The sequence below is a fragment of the Lytechinus pictus genome, chromosome 18 (genome assembly GCF_037042905.1).
Source record: "Lytechinus pictus isolate F3 Inbred chromosome 18, Lp3.0, whole genome shotgun sequence".
Classification (NCBI taxonomy): Eukaryota; Metazoa; Echinodermata; class Echinoidea; order Temnopleuroida; family Toxopneustidae; genus Lytechinus; species Lytechinus pictus.
This window is the reverse complement of record NC_087262.1, coordinates 4,732,178-4,754,534: the sequence shown is the minus strand read 5'-3', so window position 1 is coordinate 4,754,534 and position 22,357 is coordinate 4,732,178. Positions and strand designations below refer to the sequence as shown.

The 22,357-nt window shown below is 35.0% G+C and overlaps 1 protein-coding gene across 2 annotated transcripts in view; it reads left to right on the top strand.

The window, feature by feature from the left end:
• Positions 1-2,396: 2,396 nt before the first annotated feature.
• Positions 2,397-22,357, top strand: part of LOC129282008 (phosphatidylinositol 3,4,5-trisphosphate 3-phosphatase and dual-specificity protein phosphatase PTEN-like) — a 33,698-nt gene continuing 13,737 nt past the window's right edge. For both annotated transcript variants that reach the window (XR_010296479.1, XM_054917939.2), the window contains exons 1-6: positions 2,397-2,483; positions 5,055-5,099; positions 7,110-7,284; positions 15,945-16,052; positions 17,248-17,448; positions 18,513-18,620. Coding sequence is in view for 1 of the 2 variants with exons in the window: in XM_054917939.2 (XP_054773914.1) it covers positions 2,422-2,483; positions 5,055-5,099; positions 7,110-7,284; positions 15,945-16,052; positions 17,248-17,448; positions 18,513-18,620 (699 nt within the window). In the remaining variant the exon portion in view is untranslated. The remainder of the gene's footprint in view (positions 2,484-5,054; positions 5,100-7,109; positions 7,285-15,944; positions 16,053-17,247; positions 17,449-18,512; positions 18,621-22,357) is intronic.

The following is a 22,357-nucleotide window of genomic DNA, read 5'->3' as shown; positions in this document are numbered from 1 at the left end:
ACTGACAAAAAGGCATATGTGGGACAGTGTATTAATAATATTGCTTGGAAAAGTACCTGACATTTTATGGAACTCCATGCTTATTTCTCAGCAATAACATATTTTTTTTCCAGAGTCATTTGGCACATATATTTTATTTATACATACAATAGTAGCTAAGCTTCTTAGTAGGTCACCACGTTTCATTTCCATCTTGTCTCATGGGTGTTACTAATGTTCCATAAAAAGTAGAGCATGTATTATGTATATTATTCTGTAATTATTTACCTTTGTTCTTTGCTATTTACTTGTATCGCAATGATTTACTGTTGATGTTGTTTAATATCGGAAGTGAAATGAAACAAAGATTCATTCATTCATTTACTCATTCATTCATTCAAATACTTGGATGGCCGTTTTATTAGATTCTGTTCGAACTTCCTTTGAGATCGTTACCACAACTGGTATTTATCATTAAAAATTATAGGTGCAAGATAGAAGCTATGATCTAGCTCCCACTTCCCTGCTTTCAGGTTAGGCCTATAATCATCTATGACACCGTTCTCATTACGCTTTCTAAAACTAGTTTTATACTGGAAACCGATTTAGGAAACCAGTTTGGAAGATTGCTTTGCTAGCGTTCCCACTTGATCACATGAAAGTGGTTTTCAAAATCACTTCACGTAAAGTGATCTTGTTGCTATCGAAACGCTCTCAGTGGGGTGACATGTTTCGTGCGAAATTTGAAACCGCAGTGTAGGCATTCTGCACCTGTTCTGTGGAGTAGCCCGCTCAAAATGTGCAAAGATCGCTTCCCGAAGAACGGTTGTGTCCTCACTCTAAAACCAGTTTAACGAGGCAAAGCGATCTTGAAAACCACATTGCGAGGTGGTTTTCTGAACCGGTTTGGAAGATCGCTTTGACCGTATTCGCTACACGTTAAACTAGTTTCTACTAAACTAGTTTCCATTAAACTAGTTTTAGGAAGGTAGTGAGAACGGTGTCTATGACTGATTTCTTTATGAATCAGTTTTCCACAACTCTTCCAGCGATGCCTCTGTCTGTCTTAAAGGGGAAGTTCACCCTGACCAAAAGTTTATTGTAAAATTAGCCAGAAAAAAAATAATGAAAAATATTGGCAAAGGTTTGAAGAAAATCCATCAAAGAATAAAAAGGTTATTAGAGTTTTAATTATTGGATTTGTGACGTCATATGCAAGCAGCTTTCTCAGATAATTGAAAAGGGTTTTTATTTTATCTTCAGTATCATTCAATACACAAACCATTTCACATGCGCTCCTAGAAAAAAAAAAAAAGTCATTGTGAATCATTCAAAAAAATGAAATTTATATTATATAACATCGGCAGCTGCTCATTTATGAGGTCACAAATCACAAACTTGAAAATCCAATAACTTTCTTAATATTTAATGGATTTTCATCAAACCTTCACCAATATTATTTATTATTTTTTCTGCTATTTTTACAACAAAGCTTTTCGTCAGGGTGAACTTCCCTTTTCAGGTAGTTTCCCCCTAACTTCATCGAATGACTAAGTTAGGACCCTGGTTTTCTCAAACTTTGAGTCAGTCTGAAGTGGAATACTCCTATTGTCTCTGCACTTACATTATAAAGAGAGGATCAGCCAATGACCGTCCTTGAGATGGAAGATAATGATATTTTAGGAAAATCCGTGTCATCCTCAAGGGTAGCTAGTGGTTTAGCTATTGACATACCTACATATAGTGTGCCCACTCCACTAAATATTCATTTTTCAGTGGAGATTGCATTGACTACCTACACATGGGAATTTGAAGAGTCTGCCTGTGATGTATGGTGTTGGGAGGAGGGGGGGGGGGTCGTCATAAAGAAGCTTGTGAAATATTTTATTATTACTTATCCTGTGCTTTTTCCATTTACTTTAATGCATACTTCTGTTCTGGACCGTTATACAAAATGCAAAAAAAATAAAATGTTGATTTTTATTATTTTTTTCTTGCCAGTTTTTTTTAAGATGACAGTTTTCAATAGTGATACCACCATAATGCTTGTCAGAATGTTTTTCTGCATGAAATATTCATTTTTTGGTAGTGGTAACCCATCTTTTGACAATAAGGACAACGTTTCTTGCCAAAAAGAATTTGTTTTAATACTGCCAAACAAAATGGAACAGTTTCACGAGCCCTCCATTTATCTACCTGTTACAGAAATATCTTGTCTATGTTTAATTTAAAATTTAACAATACATGTGTTTATTGTTTGTTTAAACAACTATTAATAATTGTTGGGTATGCTGTATGGAATTTAATGAACTGAAAGTTGTGAAAATGTATGAAATCTTGGATCAACTCCTGTACGCTAGTACTTTTGAGATAAAATTAAAATAGCGAAGTCGTTTTCCTTGACCTGAACAACTTGCAGATATTTGTCCCAATATAATCGCCATGGGATTCCCAGCGGAGAGCTTGGAGAGGATGTATAGGAATGACATGGAAGAAGTAGTCAGGTAAGTCGTCGTCATTAACAGAGCTGCCAACCAGTACGTTTTTGGCATATTTAGTACGTTTTTGCAACCAAAATACGAGATTACGTTTTTCTTTAAAAACTATGATTTTGTAAAATAAAAAATAATAATTGAAAAATAACACAAATATGGTTATTGGATCAATGTAATTTCAGGTAACTTTTTTTTTCCAATAATTTTGTTAAAACCAGTGCCCATTATAGCTTGCATGCAGCTTGAGCGCCACGATGAGCGTGCGCGCAATGTATTTTATTATGAAATACATTTTTTGGGGGAAAAATGCATTTTTTTTTCATAACAGAATACAATTTTTTCATTCCCAGAGATTGGCAGGTCTGTATTAATACATCTTGCATGCAAGTAATGAATTTTTCTACACTTGAGAAATTGAAACAATCCAGGATCCCGTAACACAAAGGCTCGTGATTGATCGTACGCTTGATTTTCACGATTGATTGTACAATGTAGTCGATGGAATCAATCGTCAAAAAATGTTCTATGATCATTGCTAAGCTTTGTGTTACGGGCCCCAGACTACATTATTATTTTCCTGGGTAATTTGTATCAGGCAGCAAACCGAGTGCTGAGAAAGACATGAAAGCGCCTTACAAATGTTATATTATTGTTATTATGTTCCGTCAAGTGAAGAAACTCAAAGTATATTCATTGTATCACATCTCTTAGTTTCATTGAAAACTAGGATTTTTATAAATAGATCCTTTTAAAGTCTAACATTTTATGAAAGAGTTATCTTTCTTGTCGGTTTGTTAAAGAAATATGCACGATAATCGTTGCTAGGTAACAAGCACACTGAACAATTGTGTGTACTGTACTCTTTACACTTTTATTACCATTGTTATTTTACATTCAAGTTTTGTTACTTAAAGGTCAAGTCCACCCCCAGGAAAATGCTGACTTGAAAAAGTAGAGAAAAATCAAACTAGCATAGTGCTGAAAATTTCATCAAAATCGGATGTAAAATAAGAAATATGACATTTTAAAGATTCGCTTATTTTTCACAAAACAGTGATATGCACAACTAGGTGAGTCAGTTGATGATGTCTATCACTCACTATTTCTTTTGTTCTTTATTGTTTGAATTATACAATATTTCATTTTTTATAGAATTGACATTAAGGACCAACTTGACTGAACCATATAATATAAAACAATACTAATTCCACATGTTCAGGGAGGAATTAATCGTTGTATCACTTAAAAATTAGGAGAAAATTAAAATATTTCATATTTCATATAATAAAATACAAAAGAAATAGTGAGTGGATGACATCATCAGTCTCCTCATTTGCATACTGACCAGGATGTGCATATAACTATTTCGTGAAATTAAGCGAAACTTTAAAATGTCATAACTTTCTTATTTTACATCCGATTTTCGATGAAATTTTCAGTGTTATGCTTGTTGGATTTTTCTCTTTTTATTCAAATCAACCTTTTGTTGGGGTGGACTTGTCCTTTAAGGAGGTTCCACAGTTTTGTTAGTGCGCATCATGATCTGCGCATATTCTACGCTATGCGCATTGACGTCACAATGGATGAACAGGTGATTAATCAGCTAAAGGTATCAGCTGATTTTACACATGATAAGCATTCTAACTGCAGATCCGATGTGTTATTAATAATGAAGCTTATTAGCTGAAAATAATCTATGGGCCTATGTTTCTTGAATATCAGTACAATTTCTGGATACTTTACTCTGAAGTGCTGCAAAGTATGACGAATAGGACCTTTGGCATGTATTTAATGGTGTTTAAAATAGCACATTTGCTCCAACAAAAGTGCTAATAGTTTGGAAAAAAAACAAGCACACAAACCCCTATGTTTTAATGTTTACACCGCTTGAGAACAGCTTCCTCTACAAGCTTGCAAATTTTAGTAAAAATGACATGGATTTTGAATAAAGTGCAGCATTTATTGTACTTTATTTATTTGTTGTATAAATTTCATCTTTTTGAGATTGTTTTTGTCTTCTTTCACACCATTTCAAAGAAATGAAGGTGCTGCCAGCCTTAAAAGGACAAACGAATAGCAATATGAATATTGTTCTGCATCTTCAGTATTACCACTCTGAACTACATGGATTTTGACTTAGAAATAGAGGTTTAACCGCAATGTAGTGATGGGGTCTAAAAATGCCAAATTCTTTTGAATGCGCGATTCTCGAGAACTTCCAATTTGGGGAATTTCAAAGCTCAATAGCAAAAATCAACCACATGAACCCATGTTTTTTTTTTGCATATTTGGAATATATAGGCATTAAAGTGACTATGTGCAAAATTTGGTGAAAATGACATGGATTTCAATTTAAATGGAATGAAGATAATGAGATGCATTGACCCTATGGTATATCCTTGTGGTACTCACCAATTTTGTACATACTGTACATAAAGGAGGGAATTCTTTATTCTTACTCTTAGATCAACTCCCACTTCCCTGCTAAGATGATGTTAACATCATGTATTTGTAGTGAGAAATGTTTCTTGTATGAAAGTTAAAGTAAACCTTAACCTTGTCATTTGTTTTTTTTTTCAGATTTCTAAACTTATACCACCAGGATCATTATAAAGTGTATAACTTGTGAGTATAGCAAATTGGCAACCCTATTACGTGTAAAAGGAACCCGCATGTACCATGCCACAAAACTATTGGATTATGAAGTGGAAGGCTGGTTGATGCTGGACACTTTGCACTTGTGGTTGCAAAGTTGATAGTGAAGTCTGGTTATCTGGACTATAAAGCAAATAGACAAATCAAAAAGGAAATTTTCTAGACATGTGATGTGATCATTTCGTCAGCGTTCATCCAAACCGTCGTATCAGTCAATTTTGGTCCAAAAAAAAAATTGATTTTTAGATTTTTGCAGAAAATGAAAGGACAAGTCCTATTCTATGTTCTACATTTCTATGCAGCAATTTATTTTAGTTTTTGAGATATGAGGGAATTTTCACGGCGATGCCAAAACGTTGTATCGGCAGTTGGCACTGCATTGACTTTGCACGTGCAAAGCGATACAACGTTTTGACTGATCGCGCGCATTGTAATCGCGGTCAGTCAAAACGTTGTATCGCTTTTTCCCATGGCATTTTTGTACAGGGAAAATCTAAGCCGCTCAAACCGAAATTACAAGCATGCGATATTTTCTTTGATCCTTCGTTTTTTGTAAAAATAATGATACCAATGTCAAGCAATTATCTTGGTCTTTCCAACCATGTATTTTTCAAGCAATGAATATGTTGTAAGGCTGGGGAAGTAAGTGTGAAAATTATAGTAAACTTTGAAGTAAATTTTCTCTGAAATGGGTTTGCATCGTCGAATGTGTGATACGACGGTTGGGATGACCGCCGACGATTTGTTGAAATCGGGACCCTGTTTCTTAAAGTTATTATTCAAAGGTAGTTACCAACTACTGTTATAAGCTACCAAAACTCTGCAATGTGATTGGGCAAGAGTCAGAGCTGTTGGCCAGAGATTTTTGGACATTTTGGACATTTTATTGATAACAAATTTAGAACAGCTTCCAGACTTGATTATGTACATGTAGTATCTCTCAAGATTGAATAACGTAGTCTCTATTTCACTTAAATGAATTTTTTTTTTCATTATGTGTATGTTTCAACCATGAAGGTATATAAAGACCACTATGTAAATCTTTGCTCTTTTAATATTTCCTTTAAAGTATTACTTTCTACAAATGGAAACAAACTCTCCAGACTTGAATAATGACAATCACTTATCCTTATCCTTTTACTTAATATAACTTACATGTACATTGATTTAATCTTATGCTTTACCGATACATATGATTAGACATATACATGTATACTTATAAGAATACTCTACTTTTTTATCCCCATACTTGTAATTATTTGTAATCCTATTCCTACACCTATTCTTTCTGTTAGATGCGCTGAAAGGAAAATACTTACTTTATAGTATTACTTTCTACTAAATGGAAACAAAATCTCCAGATATGAATAATAATGACAATTACTTATGTTAAACTTACATAGATTTAATATGCTTTACCAGTTCATAAGATTATGCATATAAGAGTACTCAACTTCTTTTTATATCCCATACTTAAATTTATTCTTATTCCTGCTCCTACACCTAGTCTTTCAGTTAGGTGCGCTGAAAGGAAAATACTTATTTTTTAGTATTACTTTCTTTACTAATGGAAACCAAGTCTACAGTTATGAATAATAATGACAATTACTTATCCTTATCCAGGTTATACTTGTACCTATAACAGGGCTCGACATAAGCAGTGGCCCGATGCAGCCGAAAATGAAAGTTGGGCTACCAAAATTCTGAAAAAGCCCATACTTGGTGGCCCGGATAGGCTACCAAATATTTTAATAAGTTGTAATGTTTTGTATAGTTTTAGGGCCACCAAATCTGATTTGCGGGCCACCAAAAATATGAAATTGATGATTTTGGTTGATTGGGCCACCAAGAAAAAAAGTTAGTGTGGAGCCTTGCCAATAACTTTATACATAGATTGAATCTTATGCTTTTAACAATGTGATCATTTTCTATCTCCATACTCATACTTAACCCTATTCCTACACTTATTCTTTTTATTAGGTGCTCCGAAAGGAATTACGACACGTCCCACTTTGATCATCGAGTGGCCCACTATCCGTTTGACGATCACAACCCGCCTAGGATCGAGCTTATTCGACCGTTTTGTGAAGATGTCATGCAGTGGCTGGCCAAAGATAAGGATAACGTAGCAGTAATTCATTGTAAAGCAGGAAAGGTATGGGATCCATATTTTGTAGCAGTAGATTATTTGTATACATCAGGGCCCCGTTGCACAAAAGTTACTATTGCCATCCAATGGTAATTTCATGGAATCCTCGTTTTTGCCAAATTTTGACAACTTTGCCTTGCCCAACGATCAGTACCTGAATGGAATAAACTCCCTCTTCAAATAGTTCATGCAGTTTCGCTTGACAGCTTCCAAAAGCTCCTGCAAAATCACCTTGAAAATATCCTTCACTCCTCCTCATTATGTGCGTCCAAGTCTAATTTTGAAGATTTCTGCAGATGATGATGATTTTGATTGGCCGTTGAGCCATTTTACCATGGTTGTTACCATTGGATGACAAAGTTAGCATAATATTAACTTTTATGCTGCGGGCCCCTGGTTGGTGTTTCATAAAGCTTTTCGTAATTATGAGCGACTAACATGTACAAACAACTGGTGATCCTTTCTTGTGCTTAAACGATACACACCTGAATTTCATTGATGTTGATTTTGTAGTTTGTGTAAAGTTGCTTTTAAGTTGTGAACAGCTTTATGAAACACACTCCTGTGCTGTGTGCTTGCATTAAATGCATCCTATCTTTTTGAGTGGGGGATGTATTTTCTGCCACTGTTCATTTTAAGTTGTATATGTGTACAATGCACTTATGGGTTGAACCTAATGGTCATTATGGGTGACATTTTGCAACCTTTTCTCTGTTCTGGGTCCCGTTTAATAAAGACTTGTTATAAAAAATGCACAATTTTTGTAACAAATCTGATGGCAGCCAATCAGATTGAAGGATTTCAGTAGCTATTAACTGTTATTGCAAATTTGTTTTTATAACAGGGTTTATTAAACAGGCCCCTGGCGTGAAAGGTTAGAAACAAAGGAAAGGCTAAAAGTCATGGTCCCACGCATAGCATTCATCGTGCTCGTGTTCACTCATATGTCATTTGTACACATTTTGGTATTCGTTTCTTTCTCAGTTGTCATTGACGATGGAAAACATATATTGTACGCCTCCATTGTATTCAGATTAACTTTCAAAGTTTCAGTCGCAAATTGTTCTTGGCCCCTTAACATGAAGCTTTGCAGTTGATCAGGGGATTCATTTTTTGATTATATTGTATGATCACTTCTAAAGCTCAGCCCAAAAGTTAAATCGCTTATGCCTCGTTCCCTCTTCCGTGCGATCTGTTGCAAACGCCATGATCGGCCTTTCGTAACCGATTGCAATTTTTTTTGGACCATTCAAAATTTGTCTACGATCAGTATGATTGCTAAAAGTTAAATCGCTTTTATGCCTCATTCCCACTTCCGTGCGATCAGTTGCGAACGCCACGATTAGCCTTTCGTAACTGATCCGAATTTTTTTGGACCATTCAGATTTGGTCTACGATCAATACCATGACTGATCTGATATGATCTGATATGACCTGAAACAATCACTATGAGTACGCCATGATTAAGAACACATTTTTAATCGTGTTGGGAACTAGGTATGTGCACTAGGAGCCCTGACAATATTTTAAAGCAACGATCATTGGATCCCATTCTTGGTTTCTGAAGAAAATGATATGAAAAATAATAGATACATGCATTTAATAAACTTAAGCATTTCAAGGAAGTTTAATAAATCAATATTAAGTTTAGATTTAGATTTAGATTTAGATTTTATTTCCGTTCAACAATTTTTTCCAAATATAATCAAAGTAACAATGAATATTCAATATAATCGATAATACAGATAAATCAATGAAATTTCGTAACAAATGTTGAATATTAATTGAACAAAACTACAATTTGTTGCAGTAATATTATCAATGAAAAGCAAAAGCTTGTAGAGAAGGCAAGCCCCTAAACTTAGTTTCAATAGTTACATGTCTACAGACCAATGTGTTTTGGGGTGTGTTTTATTATTCTTTTTATCATGGGGGAGGGGGGGGGGCTATTTGGCTCTTTTATGGTAATACTTTTTGTTTTTTTGGGGGGCCCCTCCAAATATGTATGTACACTGTATCAATGAAATATGTAATGCAATGACATATGCCAATGTACCTGGTTCATTGCATAATCCATAGGTAATAAAACCGATTGATCCTCTTTGGAACACCCCATAAGTTACAAACGCTATAACGTCCGACTCATCTCGATACACGTACCCCTTATAGACTCATCGTCCCTGGATTACAAGTGCATATGTATCTATATAAAGAATAAGCCTCTGTCATAATTTAAGGACAAGTCCACCCCAACAAAATGTTGATTTGAAAAAAAGGAGAAAAATCCAACAAGCAAAACACTGAAAATTTCATCAAAATTGGATGTAAAATAAGAAAGTTATGACATTTTAAAGTTTCGCTTAATTTCACAAAACAGTTATGTGCACATCCTGGTCGGTATGCAAATTGGCAGACTGATGACGTCACCCACTCACTATTTCTTTTGTATTTTATTATATGAAATATGAAATATTCTAATTTTCTCCTCCTCATCAAGTGAAACAAAGTTTTATTTCTCCCTGAACATGTGGAATTACCATTAATTTAACATTTTATGGTTAAATTAAGTTGATCCTTAGTGTCAAATCTGTAAAAATTGAAATATTGTATTATTCAAACAATAAAAAACAAAAGAAATAGTGAGTGATGGACATCATCGACTCTCTCATTTGCATATCGCTGAGTTGTGCATTGAACTGTTTTGTGAAAAATAAGCGAAACTGAAAAATGTCATAACTTTAATATTTTACATCCGATTTCGATGAAATTTGCAGCGTTATTTTTGTTTGATTTTTCTCTATCAATTCAAATCAACAATTTTCTGGGGTGGACTTGACTTTTAAAATTATTGCTCTTCTTAGAAAGATATGGGTGTAACTGAGAAGCCATGTATATGCTTTTGATATTAATTGAATCTAAATATGCAAAATAATCCTATTTGAAGCCGCACAGTTTGATTGAAGAAGCCATATATTTTGTCTTGCTGGCGGATGTACTTTAAACTAGATTTATTCCAGATAGGTATAATAATTTTATTCAATTAAAAAAAAAATTGATGTACTATAAACTTATATAAAAACCTGTGTAGCCAATAACGAGTGCATATATGCTAGCGATGTGTTCATCCTTTAATTCTACGCAGACTCCCACCCATTGGGTACAGCACTGCTTTTTTTTTTTTTTTGGGGGGGGGTCTTTAGCTTTAAATGGTGAGTCCCCCAAATGTGGCTATTATTCCAATTCATTTAATGGTATGAATGTGTATACCCTAAAACAGTTATGATGTGGTGGATATGGAATGGGAATGTGTTTTACAGGATAAACATTATGAAAAATGCATTGGGTGCCGAATCAAAATAAGATATCTGTATGATTTTTCTATTCATTCCAAAGCATGGTCTGGGCAGAACACTTTTTTCTTTGTAGCTTCTTGTTGTCCTATCCCTAAAGTTATTAATGCTCAAAGAGCCCTTTCCAAAGTAGTAGTCGTTGAATATGATTGTGCTCTTCAACCTCTCCGGATGATACGCGCCAGTCCCTTTCGTAAGTAGTGCTTTGGCGCAGGAAAGCCCATTTTTAAAGGAAAAATGCAAATATCGACATGAGAGGGCGCTAGATATGTTTTGATTTCAATATTTAAATTTTCACAGAGAATTGATGTTTGAAAAAAAAAGGGTCAAAATGGCTGCTTTAAGTTTTAATCTGAATCTGAATCTGAATCTTTTTAGGATTGGAATGTTATGTGATACTCTAGTAGGATTCACATGACCCTTTGTTAAAAAGCTAAGGCAAGCCTTAAGATGCACTTGTTTTACCCTTAGCACATACAAAAATTGCATTATGAAATATGCATTCTATCAGACAGAAGACTGGCAGGGACTTGATGCGCACACTCAGGGGTGCATACATGTACAAGATATGCTGTCATTGAAAACAAATGAGATGGAAGAGCCGTGGTGTAGTGGTTCTGACTCTCGCCTTGTAAACAGAGGGTCGTGTGTTCGAACCCCACCGCGGTCTAGCGTCCTTTGGCAAGGCGTTAATCCACACTTTGCCACTCTCGACCCAGGTGCTAAATGGGTACCCGGTAGGATGCGAAAGATATTGTATGTTTGATTTTGCCAGCGCCATAATGAGGCTGCGATGAATGCAAGGAATGCTCCCCAGGGAGTGGAAATTGTGCACTTTTCGTGCGGGATTGAAATGAATCCAATGACCGGGGTAATAATATGCTGTAACGCGCTTTGAGCCATTCTGGGAAAAGCGCTCTATAAAAAATTGGGTATTATTATTATTATTAAATGAGATATCTTTGTCCATGTAATCCGAGAAAGTTTGGGGGAATTTGTACAAGTTCCCCACTAACTTCAATACTTTATATAACTGTTTTATAAAACAAATAATGCACAGGATTTAATTTGTGATAGTGGAGTTGTAGGCATCTTGGTTTATACACTATATACATGGAATGCAAAAGCACTTATAGATGCAGCACTAGAGGTGTTGCTAATTGTCAGCCAAAAGGTTGATGGGGCCAAATCGGGAAGCATCCCTTCCCCCAAAATGTAATAAAATGAATAGCCGATGGAGTTTGTAAAATACTGTCATAAGCAAAGCCAAATGGGAAAAATCCCCTGTACGGGATTTTTTTTTCCTCCTTCACATAATTTTTATATGGTTCAGTTTGGGTTTACATGTTCATAGTCAAGAGAGTACCGAAGTGCGACGTCATCAATATTCCATATTGGCATGTTAGCATTTTCGATACCATATTTTGAAAAAAACCCGCAACCCAAATTTGGTGGGAATCGGTCCATGGGGCCCCAAGATATGACCTCATGAATACATAATTGGTCCAACTGAAGTCAATGTATTATTGGCCTGGTTCCTAACATTTAAAAACGCTGAAATTACAAAAAAAAAAGTTTTTTGTGATGTCATCACTTCAGTACTCAATTTGCATACATACAGAATACATTGGATATATATATTTTACACGGTGTAGTGGTTATGACTTGCCTTTTAATGAAAAAGGTGTGTTTGAACTTTTTAAACAACATCGTAGCATCCTCTGGAGATTCCTCTGGCAAGACAGTAATGGGCTATTCCACAGTTACTCACGTTACATTTGGAGACACCTTGACTCATACTTGGAGCTGTAACTCCATTATTATTGATAGGAACTAAACATCTCTTTATCACAACATAGTACGCAGTCTGACTATCCTTTGTATAAAAACAAAACTTGGGAAATTTCATTATGCTCCTGGCAAATCTTTGAAATGTGTTGGTTACTCATGTTACATGATTTGGACATGCATAAAATTAAAAGTGGAGATAAGTGAAAAGTGTCCTCATGCAAGGCTTTTATGAAAGTTGATTATATCCATTTCAAAGAAGTATATTAGGGAGACAAATTTGTATATAATAAAAAAAAAAGAACACATGGTTTTTACTAGGGGTGCAGATAAAGTGGTTACTCACGTTACGGTTCAGATGGGCTATATGTACAAAGACACATTGAGCTCATGTCCACCAACCTATGGAATTGCCCTAATCTACTTTTTGCCACTCTCCACCCAGGTGAAAATGGGTATGGTTGAGTGCTTTGATTTCAGCGGCTACGTCTGAGGTACATGTACAGTATTACTTTAATAAAGTCCTGTTGTCGTCACAACGTGTAGGATAAAAGTCATAACCCCAAAATTATAGAAAGATGATGTACTGATGAAATTGTATGCAGACATGTACATGTATGTACATGAAGCCGATTTGCATTTTCTATAAAAATGTATGTAAGAAATATTCAATTATCAATTGGCATTACAATTACTCTAATGTGACATGATGGTAGTGCATATATTTTCAATTAAAAAATGTATGTGTTTACTTCTTCCATTGTACATTGCATTGAAGGGCAATTTGTGTTTGAACATGTAGGTGTAATATTGTCCCATATGACTTTGTCCAGGCCTGTCTATGATCTTATATCTCCCTTTCTAAGTATGGAAAATAAGTGGAATGGAAAATGGGGAATACCTGTCGCAATAACTAATGAGCTCAGCTAATGAGAGAAAAACACCCCTATCACCCCTCTAATGAGCATTCTCTTAATACAGGAATAGGCATAATGGGGACGCTGGTATGGGAAATAAAGATGCTGCCCACTAGCGTACCTACAGGGGGGGCAGAGGGGGCAGATTGCCCCCCCTGATGAGTCACAACCCATGCAAGGAACATATCTCTGCCACCCCTGACGGGTCTTGAATACCTTTTTTTTTTTTTTTTTTTTTTTGCTTGTCAAATTTTTTTCTGGTACGAATTCCTTTATTTGTGGTTGAAGACCAAATTTTTTGGCGGATGAATTTGCCCCCCCTGTGGAAAATCCTAGGTACGCCACTGATGCTGCCCTTCTGGAAAATCTGCACTTGTGAAGATGAGACTGGCCATTAAACAACCTGCTCCCGTTTGAAGGGCCATATCGCCGTCAAATTGGAAGTCATTGCTCTAATGAGAAAAAAAGCCACGACATTGATTTTCCTGCCATGATAGGAGTGCGGAAACGGATCTTCTGGGCATTACACTTTTTGTGTCACATGTTCTGGAGATGTGTCGGATTAACACTTATCCCTTATTTCCAACTTTAATGCTGTACATATATAGCACAAGGGTATAGTGAGGTTGAATTATTATTTGTATTCAAAAATGTTATTTCTCTTATGAATTATTTATCAAACATATTTGAATTATTCATGAGGTTGAAAGTAATGTTTGACCACTTTTGATATCTTGGAAGGCTCGAGGTAATAGTTGCAGCCACCACTTGAAGGAAACCAAAACCCAAGAAGAGAAGCAATCTTATTGGAAAGAGTAAAGTGAGAGGAACAATTTAAATAAATTTTCATCAAAATCGGTTATGAAATAAGCAAGTTATGGGAGTTTGAAAACTCTTGTACTTTCTATGGGAATCCTCAAATTGGCAAACATGCTTCAAAATGGCTGATTTTGTGGACAACTCTCCATTTGTTGTGTACACAAACTTTCAGATTTTCCTCATTATCTTTCATATTGCATCTTGCCTCCTTCTGAGCACACATATGTCATGGGGAAATATAATTCACACCACATATGTCAAGGTCAGGAGGAGATAATGTTTTGGTTTCCTTTAATCCGATCAAGGCTGATGACTATGTTGACCAAATCTATGTAATACAGATCATATGACATTAATGATGACCAACTTGTCTGAAAACTCATTTTCAGGACAGGTGTAATATTTGTTATCCTATTACTCCTTTGAACAACTTTCATATATAATAACTAGAATACAAATACTATGATAATTGCTTACCTGTACTTACAGGTATATCTATTTGACTAATTTTCATTTCATGGAAGGACAGAGGTGATAGTTTGCGCCCTATGGTCCGCATTCTCAAGTCAGGTTTAACTTAGACCACGGTCTAAGTCGGTGCTAAAATTATGGGAGCCAAAAATTCTGTTTATATTGTATATTTCTTATGTTAACTGTTTTGTTTCCTTTTGCTTTATAATTATAATGAAGAAAAATACCATTCCCAGACAATTATGAACATTGTTGGTGTTGTATGATTTAATAAATTGGATGTGTACTGTTAGGGCTTTTTGCCCCAATTGGCTTAAACCACAACTTTAAACCAGGGTTTAATTTAAACCTGAGTTCAGAATACGGGCCTATAACTCTATTAAGGCTGGTGTCTTACTGAAGCTGAGTTCATGGAATACTTTGACTAATTTCGTTTCTGGAAGGACGTGGTTAGTGGTTTAGGCCCTCTCTATAGATTACAGATAATTTGATTATGACTAGTAACTTGTCTGTTTGACTCATTTTAATTTCAGGGAAGGACAGGGATAGTGGTTTAACCCCTCTCTATATATACATGTAGATTACAGATAATATGACTATGACCAGCTTGTCTGTTTGACTATTACATTTTCATTTCAGGGAAGAACAGGGGTAGTGGTTTGGGCCAGCTATCTATGAAATACAGATAATCTGACAATGACTAACTTGTCTGTTTGACTAATTTTCGTTTTTTAGGGAAGGACAGGGGTAATGGTTTGCACCCTATTACTCCACCGAGGCCAGTGTCTTACAGCAGTTGAACCCATGGACTACTTTAACATTAACTTAACTTGTATACCTGACTCATTTTCATTTCAGGAAAACATCCACTTGATTGATTTTCATTTCAGGGAACAACAGGGAAAATGGTGTAGACTCTCTCTATGGAGTACAGATAATTTGACAATGACTAACTTGTCTGTTTGACTAATTTTCATTTTTTAGGGAAGGACAGGGGTAGTGGTTTAGACCCTCTCTATAGATTACAGATAATTTGAACAACAGGGGTAATGGTTTAGACCGTCTCTATGGAGTACAGATAATCTGACAACGACTTACTTGTCCGTTTGACTAATTTTTTTCAATTTCAGGGAAGCGTAGGGTAGTGGTTTAAGCCCTCTCTATATATAGATTACAGATGATATGACTAGCTTGTCTGTTTGACTATTACATTTTCATTTCAGGGAAGAACAGTGGGATTGGTGTAGACTCTCTCTGTTGAGAACAGATAATCTAACAATGACTAACTTGTCTGTTTGACTAATTTTCCTTTTTTTTTTAGGGAAGGACAGGGGTAATGGTTTGCGCCTTGTTACTACATCAAGGCCGATGTCACACTGCAGCTGAATCCATGGACTACTATGGAAACGTCAGAACTACGGACGGAAAGGTAAAGACATCGATGTCCATCTTTTTAACAATTATTTTGTATACTTAAAGGGGAAATTCACCGCGACGAAAAGATTGTTGTAAAAAAGCCAGAAAAATTGATATAAGACACTGGTGGAGGTTTGAGAAAAATCCGTCAAAGATTAAGAAATTTATTGGAATTTAAATTTTTATTGTTAATACTTATGGCTTTCACCCAGTGAATATGATCGCATTGATCGATCTGTTTGATAGGTCAGAATTTTTTTTTTAAAGTTTGTGATTTGCGATGTCATATACATGTACGAGCAGCTGCCCAATATGTTATTTGATATGAAATGCATGAATTTCAATTTTTTAGTGGTTCATGATGACTGAAATATTTTTAACTTTCGGGAGCAGGTGTGAAATGATTTATCTGTTGATATACTGAAGGTTCAGTAAAACAATTTACAATTTTTTGAGAAAATGATATTTCATTGATTTTTTTAAATTCATGATACATGGAAAGCTGCTCACATATGATGTCACAAATAAAAAAATTTAACTTCTAATAACTTTGATGGATTTTCTCCCAAACCTTCAACAATTTTCTGCGATTTTTACAATAAACTTTTTGTCAGGGTGAACTTCCCCTTTAAATTTTTGTGAATTATCAGTCCCCTTTGTTGACATTATTGTTACTTTGTAAATTTATGTTTGACATCATTTATCCATTGTTGACCTGTATTTTTAGACACAAGACTTGAAGGTAAAATGAATGAATGAAATGGTATGGATTGAAACGGAATAGTATTATTGCTGGTGTCGATTAAATGAACGAATGAACGAGTGAGTGAGTGAGTGAGTGAATGAGTGAATGAATGAATGGATGCATGGATGGATGGATGGTTGAATGAATGAATGAATGAATGGATGGATGAATGAATGAACAAATGAAAAAATGAATTATTCAAGGAATTAATGAATGAACAAACAAACGAACAAACAAACAAATAACCAAACAGACGAACGAACGAAAGAATGAATGATGCAATGATTAAATAAACAAAAGAATGAGTGAATGATTGAATGGTTAATGAATGACTGAATGCTATTTATGATTAGATGTCATGTATGAATGAATGAACGAATGAATGAATGAAGAATTGCTTGAGTAATTTGATGAGTAAATTACAACACATGGGTAATAATATCATATTTGTGCTTACCGCCAGGGAGTTACCATTCCAAGTCAGAGAAGATATGTACAGTACTACGGGGAACTGGTCAAGCGGGACGCACTATACAAAACCGAAACTGTACTTCTGAAACGCGTGCAACTCTTTACGACACCTATGATGAGCGGAGGAACATGCTGCCCTTTCTTCACGGTCCATCAACACAAGGTCAAAGTTCATACTCAGGAAGCCATGAAGGTTCGTTTTCTTTCATGCCATTTTTCGCTAAGTTATGTTATCGACTGACAGTGATTTTCCTATATAAAAATGGTCTTTTCAGTTTCTTAGAACCAGTCGTTCATTAATTCCGTTTGAAACTTGATTTAAAATGGAAATTCTGTTTGTAATAGAAATGTACACAGCACTAACATGAATTCCGATTTGCAAAGGTAACTTCGATGAATTTGAAATGACAAGTGAAGCCCCAAACCCAGATTTTCTGTTTTGATTTACACGTAAACTGGAAATTACTGTCCCTAGTTGTCTATAGGAAAAGATTGGGTGATTTCAAGTACGGTGTTGAAATCTGGTGTTATTGTTGTGAATATTATATGGGATGGTTTAGAACTGGATATTAAACGTAAATAATCGACAAGTTAGGGCCGTTAATGCATGAATGAATTCAATTCCAATGGCCCGTATTCTGAACTTGGGTTTAAATTAAACCCTGGTTTGAAGCTGTGGTTTAATTATGGAGAGCCAATTGGGGCACAAATCCCCTAACAGTACACGTTCCATGTATTAACTCACATGACACCCAAATTGTTCACAATTGTCTGGGAATGATAAGTGAAGTATTTTTTTCCTTCATGATGAAAGCAAACGGAAGCAAAATAGTAAACATAAGAAATGTACCATATAAACATAATTTTTGAATTTTGGCTCCCCAAAATTTTAGCACAGAGTTTAATATGGTCTAAGTTAAACCTGACTTCAGAATACGGGCCTTTGAGTGTAACATTGGTCTATAACGAGTGGAATGTTTCCGGTTACCCTTTGAGAAAAAAAGTCATCCAATGTCATTATTTTTATCTTTAATAATAATCATTATTCCCGAGCATTTATTCATCATACTGTGCAATACAGCTTTATATTGCACATCAAGCTTTGTACACAGCCTATGTGGAATCTGTCAAATTTTTTTGCATCGTGCAATACACTCTAATAATGCACAGGCACATTGTGCAGACCAAAATTTTGCATGTTTAATGTAGTATTGAAATGCCTCGTATAGTTGATGTCAAACATTTTCTTTTTTTCAGGGAGTCAAAAAAGGGGAGAGCTTTATACAATTTGCGCTGCCCCATCCGTTGCCGTTACGAGACGATGTAAAAATAGAATTCTACCATAAATCAGGGCTGCTCAAAATGGTAAGTACGTCGTCCAAGTCTAAGTTTGAGATTTTATCCACGACCCATTTTCACCAACATCAGGGTCGTGCTACACAAACTGTAGCGACTGATCCTAAGATTTTGATGCTTGATCGCACATTGTGGTCAATGCAATCAACAGAGCTGCCAAGTTGTACAATTTTTCCGTATTTAGTATGTTTTTGCAACCAAAATACGGCAGTACGTTTTTTCTTTAAAAAATACGTTTTTTGTATTAAAAAAAAAAAAAAAAAAAAAAAATTTATTGAGAAAAATCATCTCTATATGTCTCTATTTCATAAACGTACACAAATATGGTTATTAGATCAATGTAATTTCAGGTAACTTGTTTTTTTTTCAATCATTTTGTAAAAACCAGGGTGAGATATACACAAGTTTCAATGTTTTTTTTTTTCATCTGCAAGAGCAGTGCACATTTTAGCTTGCATGCAGCTTGAGCGCCGTGATGGGCGAGTGCGCCAAGCATTTTATTATGAAATACACTTTTTTTGGGAAAAATACAAAATATTTATCTTGCACGGTAAAAATACTGATTTTTTTGTCAAAATACTGATTTTTGGGGATAAGAATACTGAAAATGCAAAATACAACTTGGCAGCTCTGAATCAATTATAAAAAAGAAAAATCATGCGATTGCTATGCTTTGTATCATGGGCCTAGTTGTAGGGATTACAAGAAACCTGCAATCAATCATAAGTCTAAAAATCAAACTCAAACTCCTTAAATCATTTCCATATTTGCAATAATTTGCTTGTATGCGTCATGTATCAGAAGAATGAGTCATTTTGCAGTAGTAAGGATCGATCTATCATTTCTGCTTATGATATCAATTTGCTTATGATGACAATCCTTCTCCTGCAAATTGTAAATATCATATAGTTAATCATTTTTGTCTGAAATTATCTTTTTAATACTCTTTATTTATGATTCATGCCAAAAATGCTAGCATATTATGTTTATTATGTTATGAAAAATGTATTATACGAATGTTATGGATGCAGAAGAAAACAATAAATCAAATCAAATCAAATCAAATTTCCAAATATTCTATAGATTTGCAATTGATTGCTAATTAGTTTCTTGTAACACCCACGCAGGCTATGTCTGCTATGTAACCTACATGACATAATAATAGTTCTTGTTAACTCATGCTAGCCTCTTCAGCTCTTATGAACTGTTCTCCCAGCGGGCATTGAATAATATTATGAAACTATTACCCTTCTCTATTCTAAAATGTCAAGCGCCTGACGAGAAGGCCGAAGGTCTCATTTTGTAAAGTCTTTGATGATGACGACGATGATGATGATGATGATGATGATGATGAAGATGAGGATGACGATGAACAACATTTGAATAGCGCCATTTATCTGTAAAAAAAAACATTCAAACATTATTCATTCTTTGGTATGACTTGGTCTGGAATTGAACCCCCGACCTCCTGTTCATGAGGCTGGCGCTCTACCACAAAGCCACCATGGCCTATAGTATGTTTGATATCCATATTGACACTGATGCTCTGGATATGGGGTCCAACAGATATTTGACCAAGTAGTGATGAACCTCACAAAATGAAACCCTTTTAAAGGGGAAGTTCACCCTGACGAAAAGTCTGTTGTTGAAATACCAGCAAAAATAATAAAAAAATATTGATGAAGATTTGAGGAAAATCCATCGAGGATTAAAAAAAAGCTATGAGAATTTCAATATTTCAATTTGTGACATAGATGACCAGCTGCCTCATATGTTATGTCATATAAAATGCAGAAATTTCAATTTTTTTAAATGGTCTGTTATGACTGATTTTTTTTGTTTCTTTCAGGTGTGGGTGTGAAATCATGTCTATTGATATACTGAAGGTGTAACTAAAACCATTTTCATTTTTTTAATATAATGACATTTTATTGATTTATATTTTATATACAATATGTGGGAAAGCAAGCTGCTTGAGTATGATGTCACAAATGAAAATTTAAAAAATATTAACGTTCTTAATCCTAGATGGATTTTCCTCAAACCTTCAACCAGCATTTTTTTTTTTTTCTGCTTTTTTTACAATAATCTTTTTGTCAGGGTGAACTTCCCCTTTAACAGCTGTCATGATCATGAATAACCTGACGCTTGGATCATACTAAACACGCCCTTAAAGCGTTAAGGTGCTCTAATTTGAAAATGTTTCCAGGGGTCTGGTTAGTAGTTTAAAGAGGAAATTATAGCAGAGTTGCACCTTTCCTTCCTGTGCATCTAAACCATTGCAGTTTACTTGTCATTTTAAAGGGGAAGTTCACCCTGACAAAACAATTATATTAAAAATAGCAGAAAAAAATTTATGAAAAATATTGATGAAGGTTTGAGCAAAATCTCTCCAGGCGTTTTTTAAGACTTTGAACGTAAAAGGTGAATTAGAACATTGCTGGGGATGGGGTTTTAATGTCAATGACACCCCTTAAAAATATTACGAGGGAATGTTTTGACCAAGGAGAAAATCTTTGAAGGGAAACCTAGCATTTGGAGAAATTCATTAACTTCTAAATGTACGTCTGCAACATCGTTAAATTACTGAATGGGATACTCAACATGCATAAAGGCTGCAAAAGAATACGACCCAATGATCACTGCCCTGAATAACTCATAAGTCTACACAATAGAGTATTGTAGAGAATAGAGTCAAATCATTCTGCATGTTGCTTGTATCATGGAGATGGAGATGCTTCAAACATATCGATTTGCCCTGCCCAATTATTTTGACAAAATGAAAAAAATAAGAGTCTATTGCAAAAATGTGTTTGAAAAAAAAATATCTGAAACCGCTATAAAACCATCAAACTTGACATAAAATTACTATTAAACATATAAAACTGTAAATTTTTCGGTGTGCTTCATGTGCAGAATTCTAGTGCGCAGAGCGTGCCAAAAATGTTGGACATTGTCTTTACCCCCTCTCGCAATCCGAAACATGGATCGGCACTTGTGACTCTAACCCATATGTTTTAAATAAGTTTAGCATCAATCAAGGAGTATATACATGTAGCGATAGAGCCATTTTCTAAAAAAGAAAATTATCCTTAACTAAAGAATGACAAAAATTCAGAGCGCTTTCGACAAAACAAAATACAGACAGGTTTAGAGTTAAAACTTAGATTTTATGGCATTAGTATTGATATATTCGTGGTGGGTGAACTATATAGGGACGTTAATTTGGAAAAAAAAGTTGCAAGGCAGTATACTATATTTATATATTGTACGAGATCATTGACTTCCTATACTCGCACTAACTCGCATTAATGTATTTTGCATTTAGACGATATTTTGCAAGGGAGCATATAGCAACTGAGCATGAAAATTTTTTAATTTGAAAAGTAAAAAGTTTGAGTTTATAGCATTTGAGGACATGAATGAAATACTGCAATACTGCGAAAATATTTTTTTTGGGGGGGGGGCTTGAGCGATTTTTTTGTTGGGGGGGGGGGTCTTCAGCCCCCAAAGCCCCCCCCCCCCCACCATAAAACCATGCATGTGGAATTGTAAATTTTGCAATTAATTGCTTGTAATGTGTACATGCAAATTGGTCCCTTAATTGATGAGTTGTGTAGTGGAACAGAACTTAAATCAACTATTAAGTTGACAAGTTGTGGTCCAGAACTTGGTCAAAATATCACTGATTTGCTTCTCTCTCTTTAAAAAACTTGTAGTTAAAAATATGGAATTCCTTATTTTTA